We start from the raw sequence: 15,908 nt of genomic DNA, 5'->3' as shown, positions 1-15,908 counted from the left end.
GACTTACTTAAAGTAACAAACATGAAATTATAATTATTAAACATGAAATTATAATTATTAAACATGAAATTATAATTATTAAACATGAAATTATAATTACTAACCATGAACATGTGCGTAACTAGTTTTGTAATGATAAAACAATATTATAAGAACAAGAAACTAAAATAATTGCAAATAAATAAACCTGGAAGTAAAGCAGACGAAACAAACTTGAATAAAATTACGAACAAAAACAAATCTTGAAACTTGAATGAAGCTTTGAAATAATGTCGGCAAGATTGTGATCCAAGAGTACATAAATTGTAGGCCTAAAACTAATGGTGTGGTAGTTCCTCAATGTGAGAAACTACCACTTTTACAAAGTGATAATTTATGCCTAAAACTATGAACAGCGCTTCCGCGCCTAAAACTTGGATGCCTTCAAATGAATGCTAAGACTCTTTTTATAGTGAATGGAAGTGGAAGTTATCACGTGAGAAGTAGTGGAGATAGTGGGAAGTTAAGAAAATCATGGGGTGAGTGGACTTGGAATTGTCCACGAAATTAATGGAGAAAGTGGCGGGGTCCACGTGCTTTTGGAGACGGGCGTCTCTTAGTGGGCTTGGAGCTTGGAGACGTGCCTGTGAATTGGAGACGGGCGTCTCCCACTTGGAGACGTGGCAGTGGACTGATGGGGACGTGCGTTCCTTGATTTGTGGAGGGTGAGACGGCCGTCTCCCACTTGGAGACGCGGGGGCTTCTGCTTCACGTGGGCTGGGCCTTGCGTGTTCCACTTTGGATTCCTCTATTTGCACCTCACTTCACTACAGTACCTCCAACTTTATTCTTTTGCCTTTTTAATACGATTTCTTCTGATTTCTTCTTCTTTTTACTCCTTTTCTTCAAATACTTCTTGCATAAACAAAATACCTGAAACAATAGAAATACCAGCATAATACCAACATAAAATAACATAATTAAAATAAAATAAGGAAATAATTGATATAAATCGAGTCAAATAAACGATACATTTTTCGTGTTATCAATTGCGTTCAGAAATTAAGAAGGCAATAGGCTACCAGAGGATCCGTAAGTTTCCAGACTTGGTGAACAGTTGTAGAATTTACGAAGAAGATAGTAAGGCTCACTATAAGATTGTTAATGAGAAGACAAACAAACATCAACAACATCGTAGGATGCCTTACAATGCTCCAGCTGACAATGGAAAGCAGAAGGTGAATGAGGGTAAGAAGACCAGTGGGGGAGGCGCCCCTACTGGCATAGTATGTTTTAAATGTGGAAGACCTGGTCATCGAAGTATCATATGTACTGGGGAAATGAAAAGATGTTTTCGTTGTGGAAAAGCTGGGCACGAAGTGGCGGATTGTACACGCAAGGAGGTCATATGTTTTAACTGTGGTGAAGAGGGGCACATTAGCACTCAATGTCAAAAACCGAAGAAGGCTCAGACTGGCGGCAAGGTGTTTGCTCTAGCCGGAACTCAGGCATCTGGTGGAGACCGCTTGATTAGAGGTATATGTTTCATTAATAGTATGCCTTTAATCACTATTATTGACACTGGTGCTAAACACTGTTTTATTGCCGCTGTCTGTGTGAAAAGGTTGAATCTTGAATTATCATCTATGAATGGAGAAATGGTTGTCGATCTTGCAGCTAAGGGGTCGGTAACTACTTCTCTAGTGTGCTCGAAGTGTACTTTATCGGTCTTCGACCGAGATTTCATTTTAGACTTAGTTTGTTTACCGTTGAGCGGCCTATATGTGATTTTGGGTATGAACTGGTTGGAACACAACTACACTCATATTAACTGCTATGACAAGTCGGTGCGGTTTTCTACTCCTGTTGAGGAGGGGGAAGCCGAGTTTCTATCTGCGAGAAAGGTGAAGGATTTGATAAAGGATGAAGCGCTAATGTTTTCTTTGATGGTATCCTTGTCTGTGGGGAATCAGGCTGTGATTGATGAGTTGCAAGTAGTGCGTGATTTTCCCGAAGTATTCCCAGATGAGATTCCAGACGTACCACCAGAGAGGGAAGTGGAATTTGCTACCAATCTTGTCCCTGGTTCCAGACCCGTTTCTATGGCACCATACAGGATGTCGCCATCTGAATTAACAGAACTGAAGAAGCAGTTGGAAGAGTTACTTGATAAGAAGTTTGTGAGGCCGAGTGTGTCACTTTGGGGAGCACCGGTGTTGTTGGTAAAGAAGACAGATGGCAGTATGAGACTTTGTGTGGATTATCGACAGCTGAACAAGGTAACAATAAAAAACAAGTATCCGCTTCAGAGAATAGACGATTTAATGGATCAACTAGTGGGTGCTCGCGTGTTTAGTAAGATCGACTTGAGGTGAGGTTATCACCAAATTCGGGTTAAAGATGATGATATTCAGAAGATGGCGTTCAGGACTCGTTACGGGCACTATGAGTATTCTGTGATTCCTTTCGGTGTCACTAATGCGCCAGGAGTAATTATGGAGTATATGAATCGTATTTTTCGCACTTCCTTGGATCGATTCGTGGTAGTGTTTATTGATGACATTTTGATTTACTCCAAATTTGAAGAGGAGCATGTCGAGCATTTGAAACTATATTACAAGTACTGAGAGAGAAGAAGTTGTATGCAAAATTGTCCAAATGTGAATTCTGGTTGAAGATTGTGAGTTTTCTCTGACATGTTATTTCAGGTGATGGTATTATTGTAGACCCGTCGAAAGTGGATGCAGTGTGGCAATGGGAATCTCCAAAATCACTTACCGAGATTAGAAGATTTTTGGGGTTGGTCGGCTATTATCGGAGATTTATTGAGGGCTTTTCCAAGTTAACACTCCCGATGACTCAACTGACTTGTAAGGGCAAGGCGTTCGTGTGGGACATCCAATGTGAAGAAAGTTTCATCTAATTAAAGAAGAGGTTGACGACGGCCCCAATTTTGATACTACCTAATCCGGAAGAACCCTTTGTTGTGTATTATGATATTTCCAAGTTGGTTTTAGGCGGTGTACTTATGCTGAATGATAAAGTGGTAGCTTATGCATCGAAACAATTGAGAGTTCATGAGAGGAATTATCCTACTCACGACCTATAACTAGCAGCAGTAGTGTTTGTACTGAATATATGGAGACATTATCTATATGGCTCAAGGTTTGAAGTGTTTAGCGACCACAAAAGCTTGAAGTATTTGTTCGACCAGAAGGAATTAAATATGAGGCAAAAAAGGTGGTTAGAATTGTTGAAGGATTGTGACTTTGGTTTGAATTATCACCATGGTAAGGCTAATGTTGTGGCCGATGCGTTGAGTCGGAAGACCTTGCACATGTCGACAATGATGGTAATGGAATTAGAATTGATCGAGCAATTCAGAGACATGAATTTGGTTTGTGAAATGACACCTCAGAGTGTGATGTTAGGAATGCTGAAAATTAACTGTGATTTCTTGAATGACATTAAGGAGGCTCAAAAATTGGATGTGAAACTAGTTGATTTGATGGTCAGAAGTGATCGTCCTGAAAGTAAGGAATTTAAGTTGGATGAGCAAGGCGTGTTGAGGTTCCGCGGCCGAATATGTATTCTTGATGACGTAGAGATGAAAAATATGATTTTGGAAGAGGGTCACAAAAGCAAATTGAGTATTCACCTGGGGGCGTCCAAGATGTATCAAGACTTGAAGAAAGTATTTTGGTGGCCAGGGTTGAAACACGATGTGGCGCGGTTTATGTATGCCTGTTTGACTTGTCAAAAGTCAAAAGTAGAACATCAGCGACCTGCGGGGCTGATGCAACCGTTAGATATTCCGGAATGGAAGTGGGATAGTATATCGATGGATTTTGTGACAGGATTACCAAATAGTCCAAGGGGATACGATGCTATTTGGGTAATTGTTGATAGACTAACGAAGTCGGATCATTTCATTCCGATCAACATCAGTTTTCCGGTGCCGAAGTTGGCAGAGATTTATGTCCGAGTGATTGTAAAGCTGCATGGTGTTTCATCGAGTATCGTTTTTTATAGAGATCTGAGGTTCACTTCTGATTTTTGGAAGAGTTTGCAAGATGCGTTAGGCTCTAAGCTGAAATTGAGCACTGCGTATCATCCGCAAACGAATGGCCAAACGGAGAGAACCATTCAGTCAGTAGAAGACTTGTTGAGAGCTTGTGTTCTAGAACAAGGAGGTATGTGGGATAGTTTCTTGCCCCTGATCGAGTTCACTTACAACAATAGCTTCCATGATAGTATCGGTATGGCACCATTCGAGGCATTGTATGGTCGAAGATGTAGAACACCCTTGTGTTGGCATGAATCTGGTGAGAGTGTAGTATTGGGACCCGAGATTGTATCGGAAACTACCGAGAAGGTGAGGTTAATTCGTGATAAAATGAAGGCTTCGTAGAGTAGGCAGAAGAATTACCATGATAAGCGAAGGAAAGATCTTGAGTTTAAAGTAGGAGATCATGTGTTTTTGAGAGTTTCTTCAGTGACCGGTGTAGCGGGGAAAATTTGAGATCGAAGCCATTAGTTGACTCGACTCAATATTTCAGTGAAATTCGCCACCGCGCTTTATTATTTCCAAAGGAAAAGGGAAAAGAACGAAAAAAACTCAAAGTTTGTTTTTAAAACAAAAAGAGATCTTAGGTACGGGTGTTGATTATACAAGGGGAAGGTTTTAAGCACCCTCATATCTGTGGTACTCCATAGGAACCTTTTTGAAAATCTGTGTCGTGTGTGCTAAAAAAAGAGTTTCTTTTATTTTAAAAATTAGCTCGGCAAAGCATTAAGCCTTGTGCCTACATACCTCCTCGGTGCAATGGAGAAGTCAGAGCTAATGTAGTTCCGCTTAAAAGGGAAAAACGTTTTAAAACTGAATAAACACTTTATCATCGTCGGAGGGAAATACTCAGCCATTGATCTTGAGCATGAGAACAAATGAGTTCTTTGCATCGCAAATGAAATAAGGGCTCCAACTCGGATAGAAATCAACGAGTATGCCACAAGCTCTCTCACGCGGAAAAGGTCTCATTATATCAATCAATTTCAAAATCATGGGGTATCGCCACTCGTTTCCACAATTAGTCGTGTCTAAACTTTTGAAGAAAAGGCCACTAAGGGCAAAAGATATATTTAAAGAAAGGTTTTAAAAAGGTTGCATACATAAGAAGGTTTTTGAAAAAGGGAGAAGATTTTGAAAATCTAAGAATGGGGCAAGAGACGAAGAGGCTACCTTAGCGCGTAAAATAAAAGCTAAAGAAAGAAACGGTCTAACCGAAATAAGAAGCCAACACTTGACATTAAGAGTTAAGGTAGATTTCCCATCCTTTGGAATATCGACACTAAACCAACACATTATCACTTGGGGATCCAGATGAACTTATTATCTTTAGCACCACTTTGCATTAAGCACATCAAAATTCTGACGAAAATTGGGCAGAGTAACGGCTGTTTTCGGTTAAAATCCTTATATCAATGCCTTGGAATTAACCATCAAGGACTTTCGAGGAAATACCTGCACACACAAACAGACAACAATCCAATGCCAGACAAACAGAATAACAACAGAGTAGCAATATCATAACAGGGTCCAGAGGTACTAAGTCCATAAGTCCAAGTCTCCAAAATGCTCAGGATATTAACCAATAGTCCAAGAGAGAACCTTAAGCTTTTTTTAGATTTTAAGTTGATTATTAATGTTTTAGCACAAAAATAGAGTATGGTCCAAGTGGACAAAAAGAAAATAGCGAAAACATAAACATAGTGCCCAAATGGACAAATAGAAAATAACAGAATATAAACGTCCAAATGGACAAAGAGAAAATGCCGGAAACATAAACATGATGAAATGATAAAATAAAGCAATAAAGCGAAAAAATAAAGAGCGATATAATAAAATGCGGAAATTAAAGTCAATTGTTAGATGTTAAAGATAACCATCTTGAAACTTGTCAAGTATGTTATCAAAGTTAGTAATAAAGATTGATGGTGAGTGAAGGATGTTCTTGGATTTAAAGTCAAGGAAAGTTTATCGGAAGCTTGATAAAATCATAGTGACTACATGATAAACCTCCATAAGTCTTAAATCAACCGCATACAATCGTCTTCCATATTTGATCTTTTTTTATTCGGGACACGAAATATTGCGCTATGTTAAGCAGATCGCCAAGAGATTTATGTAGAAATCACCCTATAATGAGGCCGGTCAAAACTTTATGTGCTAATGCATGCGAGAGAAGCGATATGTAGATCACTCTCCGAAAGCAATACCGCATGAAAAGAAAATAGGTAACGATCTAGTCTTTACCAAGAATCCATAAGAATTCTCAAGGTATTAAGACTTTCATCGATCAAAAGAAAAAGAAATAAAAGATGGAACCACATTCAAAATCTCCTTTCATCCATAATTTCAATCACTTAATATTGCGGATTCGGATTTTCATCCTATCGACGCCCTAAGTCCATTGATATTAGAGAGAAATTAGGCCTCTAATTTGTGATTCAAAGAAAATATCAAAAGAATGGAGTAGAAGAAGAGTTAGAACCAAAAACAAGTCAAAAATAGCAAAAACAAGCATTTTGCCTCACTGGAAATCGATTTCCCTTTGTAGGAAATCGATTTCCTGCCTGCAGAATTCAAATTTGGCGCAAAAAGCAGAGTGGAAATCGATTTCTCTCTGTAGGAAATCGATTTCCTGCGCACAGTTTACAAAAAAGCAGCATTATGAATTATAAAACTTTATTTAGGCAAACATACAAACACCTTATGATCACATATCAATTGGAGCACGAAATTTCCATCAATTCACCATCAAATAGGACCAATATAGCATCAAAGATGCATCACACACAAGCACAAATGAATCACATTATGATAGATGAAAAAGGATGAAGAAAATTACCAAATCTTGAACAAAGCTTAGATCCACTTCAAGAATCACCAACACAAATCTTAATCTCCCAACAATTGAAGAAAAAAGAGTGAAATGGATGGTGGTTTAGCTCAAAGTTTGTGAGGTTCAAGATGTGACTCACAAACTTTATGAAAGAAAAAGAGCTTTGGTGAATTTGGTAGGGATGAAGAGAGAAATTGCAAGAGTTTTATTGGCTTTCTAAGCTTGTTAAATGAGGGAGGCAAGGCCTCTATTTATAGAATTGGAGCAAGAGTAGTGGCAATTTGGTCTTTTTGCATTTGGTAATTAACTTGTGCTTAATTGGTGTTTAAATGGTAAAATGAGGTTAAAATGGGTTTAATGAGGGGAATTAATTTTGGTGAGGTGGAAAATTGGTAAGCTGACAAAAATGATCAAAGAAAATAGGTGGCAAAATGGGTAAATCGATTTTTTTGAATTTTCCCCCCAGGATATCGATTTCCCATATGGGTAAATCGATTTCCCCCCATCAAAGAAATCGATTTCCCTCTTTATTTTTTTGAAATATCCCCCCAGGAAATCGATTTCCCATATGGGTAAATCGATTTCGACCTTCAAATTTTCAAAAATTGTTTTCTTGCACTGTTTTGATTTTTGCCCGATCTTTTACTTGTAAAATATAAACAAAAGAGACAAAATACATATTTTTGGATTTTGGTTAGTATCAAACAAATAAAAAATTAGAAATGCTTGATGGTTCCCCTCAGAGATAATCACAGTATCAATGATATAACCTCACAATGGAGCTCTCAATTAATGATTAAAATGCAATTGATGTATGATCTTAGGGTCAAAAATTGGGTTATGACAGATGCCCCTATTTAAGTTTCTTCGTTTTGACGAGATTGAAGAGACTTAAATATATAAAGCACACAATTTTTGAACCTAAGATGCAATGAATGCATATGGATGAAATAAGACACCACTGAGGAAATAAAAGGAAATCCACTGGGGAAAACAAATGTCTTGCGGGAAGAACTCCACTGGGGAAAACAAGACTTCGTTGGAGAGACGAGATTTTGCTGGGAAAAGAAACTTCGCTGGGGAAAACATTTCGCACTAGACAGATTAACGCACCACCATTCACTAGGGATGAGAAAAAAAAAAGGGGCATCCTCTTTCACTGGGGATGAGAAAATATGCATCCTCTTTCACTGGGGATGAGAAAATATGTCACCTTTCACTGGAGAATCAGAATACCAATATTTCATTAATAGAAAACACACCATCGTTCCACTGATGATATGAATAAAAATGCATCGACGTACCACTGACGATGAAGATATAACAATATACATCAACGTTCCACCGAAGGTGAGCTACCAAAGTTCCACTGGAGGTAGAAAAGAGATATATCGTCGTACCACTGACGATAAAATATACCAATGTTCCACTGAAGGTATGAATAGAAATACATCGACGTACCACTGACGATGAAGATATAACAAAATACACCAACGTTCCACTGCAGGTAGAAAAGAAACATATCATCGTACCACTGATGATAAAATATACCAACGTTCCACTGAAGGTATGAATAGAAATACATCGACGTACCACTGACGATGAAGAGCAATCAATGATACTTTGCTTTTCTTTTCAAAGATTGAGGTTGCAAACACAAGTGCACATTCTCAATAAACATCATCCAGCGACCAATATTCAATCCATGGCCAAATGGAAAGAAGCTGCCAAACTTGACCGGATCAAGTGAGGGAATAACTCACTGGATTTCTGTTCGTAAGCATTTTGAACAGAATAACTGAAACATATTATCCACATAGAAACAAATTCAGTGGGAATTTCAAGGGTAGTGAGTATTTTCTGCCTAAAGACACTCTAAATGAAAGAGAAGTCTGATTGACAGTAAACTTCATGATAGCAAATGTGAATGCATGACTGTTTTTTATGCATGTTAATGATGCATATGCTGCCAAAACATAGCACAAGGATTAACTCAAGAAATAGAGTACAAAAAATAACATAATCAAGCATGTCTCAATCTAAGCACTCGAGGTATCATCCACAAACATGAGCAAAGAGGTGCCACAACAAGCTTTTTGATGGCTTTGGAATAAATGTTATTCAACACTGAGGAAACGTCGGAGCTGAGAGAACATAATAGCTGAGTTCTACATCATATTCGAACCAGGCCAAAGGTACACCAACTGAAATACATTCTTCCTTTCTTGCACATGAATACATCACCATATCCATTCCTTGTAATATACTCATGAATCAAAATAAAACTTCTTTTACATTTTTCAAAAGAGGATTTTGTTGAAATCAAATTTCTTTTTGTTTCAAAAATTACTATCAACAATAAATAACATTTAAGAGATACGAAAGAAATAAGGTTGCAAATAATGGGCAAAGGCTCAAACTTTATTAATAGAATGGTAGCATGCGAATGGCAAGACCCCATGTGTAACACCCCTTACTAACCCCGCGGCAATTTAAAACAATTATTCAGAGTACATGAAATAAGGGTGCCATAATTCATAATAAATAAACATCATTCAGTCATGTCATGCATTCACTGAGGTAATCATTCATAAATTAAATCGTTTCATGTTAACACAGCGGAATTTATCGAAAATGGACTAAGTTTAACATCTTCAAAACTTATCCTTCAAAACATCAAAACATAACTAGAGTCATAATCATAAACTCTAAACAATTGCGTCCCTAGTGTTATAACTATCAGAGCATGACACCTGACGCTACTAAAACACTGACTCATGAGCTAATCCTCACCGAGTCGCACAACCGCTATCCTTAATCTGAAAATGACAACATGTAAGGGTGAGTCTCATCATAATCAATAAATGTTATAAGGTTATAAAGTAATAACACATCACAGTTGCATCATTCACCCAATTGTTTCATAAACAGACATTCACAACAAATCAAACCAAAATCAATACATCATTAACATTTACAACACTGGAATACATCCAATCATGTTATAAATTATGCATATGTATGAACTGACACTATGCATGTGGTACCAACATCATCAAATGGGGATAACCCATGACCGATCCAACATCGTCCAAGATACGGCCCTGCCAGCACAGATTCCACACGATGGGAATCATGCCCTTCACTGATCCAACACACCCTTATGGATACAGTATCATCAATGAACATGAATGAATGCAACATATACAACATACTTCTACTATCATCGTCATCAATCATCAACATCATCATCATCATTCAAGTATGTTCATATATATTAACATCATTCAATCACAATTCCATAATCATCATATACAAAACATACACGTCTTTGCATCAATCATCATACTCAATAAGAATAGCATACATGTATTTTCATCATTCTAAAAACCGATCAATCCTCATCATATAGATTATCCTACAAGGTTCGTTTAGCTCAAAACGGCGCATCAAACGGACCAACGGTTAAAAAGTTATGCATCTTTGAACTTTTAAAAATATCTCAAAACACCAACAGCACGCGGCGCCATCACCAGTTCGCGGCGCGAACTGAGCGTCCCAAAAATTCATTGGCTCTCTGCTAAGCTGTTCGTGGCGCAAACATCTACACGTGGTGCGAAACGAGAAAAAGTTACACCTTCGCGGCGCGAACACAGGTACGCGGCGCGACCTGAGCGTATCACAACTTCCTGGCATTCTGCCCACCTGTTCGCGGCGCCACCCTGTGCACGCGGCGCGACCGGCGATTTCAGAAACCCCAACCTGCAGAAAACAACATTGTATGCATTCCAAACACACCCAATTCATACCAGTACGAACCTAGAGAAATAGAATGCACAAACAACACAAAATACGTCTCATAATACACCAGTTACACATCAATTGAGACCATAACAATGCAGATATCATAGATTCAAACATAGAGATCAAACATCATACAATTGACTCAATCCCTAAACCTATCATATGACTCAATCGACCCGAATTCCACATCTATTCAGTATTATCAACCCCTAACCCGATAATAGATGATAATCAGATAAGTCCCCCCTTACCTTAGACAAATTTCTTGATTCTTGGTCTCTCCCTCTACCGTTCTCCTTCACGTTTCTCGTTCCTCAGACTTCTGTTCTTTCACGTTCTTTCTTTTTTTTCCTAATTCCAATTATTTTATGAAAATAATAATAATATTAGTAAAGGGCCTTCCTATATCACACCCCCCCTTTTACTATTTCTCACATGGCCCAAATGCCATAAACCATTATTTATTTATTATTTTCACAAAATCCTTAATAATTCTAATTATTAATTCAATATTATTGATTAAATTAATATTAAAATTATACAGGCGTTACAACTCTCCCCCACTAAAAGAGTTTTTGTCCTCGAAAACATACCTCAGGTAAAGAGCTCTAGATACGAATCCTTCATCTGGCTATCTAGCTCCCAGGTAACATTTCCTTCAGCTGGTCCTCCCCAAGCTACTCTGACTAAAGCTATTTCCTTGCCCCGCAATTACTTCAGTCTTCTATCTTCAATCCTCACAGGTAACGTTTCAACCGTTAAGTTGTCTTTCACCTGTACATCATCCACTTGGATCACGTGGGACGGATCCGAAATGTATTTCCTCAATTGAGACACATGAAATACATCATGCAAGTTGGCAAGCATTGGAGGTAACGCAATATGATATGCCACTTCTCCCACTCTTTCTGAAATTTGGAATGGTCCAATAAAATGCGGAGTCAACTTCTTTGACTTCAAAGCTCGACCAATACCCGTCATAGGATTAACCTTCATAAACACATGATCTCCCTCTTGAAACTCAAGTGTCTTCCTCCTCTTATCATAATAACTCTTTTGACGACTCTGAGAAGCTTTCATCTTCTCCTGTATCATCTTAATCTTCTCCGTAGTCTGTTGTACAATTTCTGGTCCAATCACAGCACTCTCACCAGCTTCGTACCAACACAATGGAGTTCTACATCTCCTACCATACAATGCCTCAAACGGAGCCATGCCTATACCCGAATGATAGCTGTTGTTGTAGGTAAATTCAATCAAAGGCAGATAACTATCCCGAGCACCTCCTTTTTCTAATACACAAGTACGTAACAAATATTCTAACGACTGAATTATTCTCTCAGTCTGTCCATCCGTCTGCGGATGATAAGCAGAACTCAGTCTCAGCTTAGTATCCAAAGCCTTCTGCAAACCTTCCCAGAACTTAGACGTAAATCTCGGATCTTTGTCTGACACGATACTCGAAGGAATACCATGCAGACTGACTATCTTCTCAATGTATAATTGAGCCAGCATTTCCATCGGATAATCCATTCTTACCGGTATGAAACGTGCAGACTTCGTCAATCTGTCCACCACAACCCAGATAGCTTCACAACTCTTAACAGTTCTCGGCAAACCCGAAACAAAATCCATCGATATGCTATCCCACTTCCACTCAGGAATAAACATCGGTTGCATAAATCCAGATGGCTTCTGATGTTCAACCTTTGACTTCTGACAAGTCAAACAAGAATACACAAACTCAGCAATTTCTTTCTTCATTCCAGGCCACCAAAATAGCTTTCTCAAATCATGATACATCTTGGTAGCACCAGGATGAATACTTAATCCACTACAGTGTCCTTCTTCTAAAATATTTCTTCGGAGTTCAGCAACATCCGGAACACAAACTCTATTTCCAAACCTCAGTATACCATTCTCGTCAACTCTGAATTCACCGCTCTTGCCTTGGTTAATCAAAGTCAACTTGTCGATTAATTCGACATCAGCCTTTTGGCCCTCTCTGATCTCTTCAAGAATACCACTGGTCAGCTTCAACATTCCCAACTTAACACTAGTAGGAGTACCTTCACATACCAAACTCAAGTCTCTGAATTGTTCATTCAAATCCAATTCCTTCACCATTAGCATAGACATATGCAAAGTCTTCCTACTTAAAGCATCCGCAACTACGTTTGCCTTACCCGGATGGTAATTCAAACTAAAATCATAGTCTTTAAGGAATTCTAACCACCTTCTCTGTCTCATATTCAGTTCCTTATAGTCAAAGAGATATTTCAGACTCTTATGATCACTGAACACTTCAAATCTCGACCCATACAAATAATGTCGCCACAACTTCAAGACAAAAACCACCGCTGCTAACTCCAAATCATGAGTCGGATAATTCCTTTCATGCACTTTGAGTTGTCTCGACGCGTACGTGACCACTTGTTGGTTCTGCATCAATACACCACCTAAACCCATAAGCGAAGCATCACAATAAACCACTAACGATTCTGTCGGATTCGGCAAAATCAAAATAGGAGCACTAGTCAACCTCTTCTTCAGCTCTTGGAATCCTTCCTCGCATTTTACATCTCAAATAAAAGCCTGACCCTTTCTGGTTAATTTAGTTAACGGCAATGCTAACTTTGAAAATCCTTCAATGAACTTCCTGTAATAACCTGCAAGACCAAGAAAACTACGAATCTCTGACACCGATTTCGGAGCTTCCCACTGAGATACAGCCTCTACCTTAGTAGGATCGACAGCAATACCATTCTTTGAAATTACATGTCCAAGAAAACTGACCTCTTCTAACCAAAATTCACACTTCGACAGTTTGGCAAAAAGTTGCTTCTCTTTTAACAACTCCAACACAATTCTGAGATGTTCTACATGTTCTTCCTCACTCTTAGAATATATTAGGATATCATCTATAAACACCACCACGAACTTATCGAGATAAGGATGAAATATCCTATTCATATACTCCATAAATACACCAGGTGCGTTAGTAACTCCAAACGGCATTACCGAATACTCGTAATGTCCATACCTTGTCCTGAAAGCGGTCTTCTGAATATCATCGTCTTTCACACGAATCTGGTGATACCCAGACCTCAGATCAATCTTACTAAACACACATGCTCCAACCAACTGATCCATCAAATCATCAATCCTCGGCAAGGGATACCGATTCTTGATAGTAACCTTGTTCAATTGTCTGTAATCCACACACAGCCTCATTGAACCCTCTTTCTTCCTCCCTAGTAACACAGGTGCACCCCACGGAGAAATGCTAGGACGAATGAACTTCTTCTCAAGTAATTCTTCCAACTGCTTCTTCACTTCTGTCAGCTCAGACGGTGACATACGGTACGGTGCCATTGAACTGGACTAGTTCCCGGAATTAAATCAATAGAAAACTCCACTTCTCTTTCCGGTGGTAATTCATTCACTTCTTCCGGAAAAACTTCTTGGAATTCACACACCACAGGTTATTCGCTACTCGCCACTTTTTCTTTCCCATTCATCAATGCGAACAACATAAACACTGTTGCACCATCCTTGATAGCTTCACCCACTTGTCTAGCCGTCATCTCCAGATCATCAAAATGAACTTCTTCAGGAAAGATTACTGTCTTCGAAAAACAGTTGATGTGAACACGGTTAAATTCTAACCAGTTCATCCCCAGGATTACATCGAGTTGTTTCAACGGAAGGCACACTAAGTCCATCCCGAATTCCCTACCAAAAATATCAACCGGACAATTCAAGCATGCGGACGAAGTAGTTACTGACCCCGACGCTGGAGTATCAATAACCATACTTCCATTTAATTCAGATATTTCCAAATTCAACCTCTCAGCACAATCCAAAGAAATAAAAGAATGAGTTGCTCCAGTATCAATAATCGCAACTAAAGGTGTGCCATGAATAAAACACGTACCTTTAATTAGTCTATCCTCCGGAGTGGTTTCCGATCTAGACAAAGCAAAGACCTTCCCTCCAGCTTGGTTCTTCTTCGGTTTAGGACACTGTGGGCTAATGTGACCCTCCTCACCACAATTGTAACAAGTCACAATCTTCTTCTTACAATCAGCGGCAACATGACCCACTTCTTCACACTTGAAGCACTTCTTCTGATTCAGCTTGCACTCATTCCTACGGTGCCCGATCTCACCACAGTTATAGCACCTGACAAAAGCACTAGAGTCTCCCCCACTAGGCTTCTTCCAACCACCAGTCTTTGGATTACCTCTACCATATGGCTTACCCTTATCCATAGGCTTCTTCCCTTTCCTGTCAACTAACTCGCGAGAGTGAGATGACTTCAGCTTGAGATTATCTTCCTCGAAGATCCTACTACAGTCCACCAAGTCTACAAATCTCGGGATTCTCTGATATCTGATACCCTGCTTAATCTCATTGCGGAGACCGTTCTCGAACTTGACGCATTTCGAGAATTCACTAGCTTCATCATTGTTGTAGTGGACGTAGTACTTTGCCAACTCAACGAACTTCGAAGCGTACTCTGGTACTGTCATGCTACCTTGAACTAGTTCAAGAAATTCAATTTCCTTTCGACCCCTTACGTCTTCAGGAAAGTACTTTCTCAAAAACTCTCTCTTGAACACAGCCCAAGAAATAGCCACACCATCAGCTTCCAGTTCAGTCCTGGTAGTCAGCCACCAGTCGTCAGCCTCTTTAGACAACATGTGAGTACCATACCTCACCTTCAGATCCTCAGCAGAATCGATGACTCTGAAGATTCTCTCGATCTCCTTAAGCCACTTCTGAGCACCTTTAGGATCATGCGTGCCCTTGAACAATGGAGGATTGTTCCTCTGAAAATTGTTCAGCTGCCTGTCAGCACCGATCGCAGCTCCATTGGCATTTCCTCCCAGCACACCAGCAATCATGCCTAGAGCCTCAGTGATAGCATCAACGTTTCTTCCTCCTCTTCCAGCCATTGTTCTGCTTAAATCACAACCAATTTAATCAGAACAGAAGTATCGACAGTTAACTCTTACTAGTCGCATACACAGGAAAGCAAAACTGACACTAAGACTCTGGTCATAACGACCGACTATGCTCTGATACCACTATTGTAACACCCCTTACTAACCTCGCGGCAATTTAAAACAATTATTCAGAGTACATGAAATAAGGGTGCCACAATTCATAATAAATAAACATCATTCAGTCATGTCATGCATTCACTGAGGTAATCAT

General features: G+C 39.2%; 1 protein-coding gene across 1 annotated transcript; it reads left to right on the top strand.

Annotated features, from left to right (window-relative positions):
- Window positions 1-1,178: 1,178 nt before the first annotated feature.
- Window positions 1,179-2,354, top strand: LOC131613564 (uncharacterized). Its single transcript, XM_058885222.1, has one exon. The coding sequence runs from the start codon at window positions 1,179-1,181 to the stop codon at window positions 2,352-2,354; it is 1,176 nt and encodes a 391-aa protein (XP_058741205.1).
- Window positions 2,355-15,908: the final 13,554 nt, after the last annotated feature.

The sequence above is a fragment of the Vicia villosa genome, linkage group LG6 (assembly GCF_029867415.1).
Source record: "Vicia villosa cultivar HV-30 ecotype Madison, WI linkage group LG6, Vvil1.0, whole genome shotgun sequence".
NCBI lineage: Eukaryota > Viridiplantae > Streptophyta > Magnoliopsida > Fabales > Fabaceae > Vicia > Vicia villosa.
This window is presented reverse-complemented; position numbering and strand designations above follow the sequence as displayed.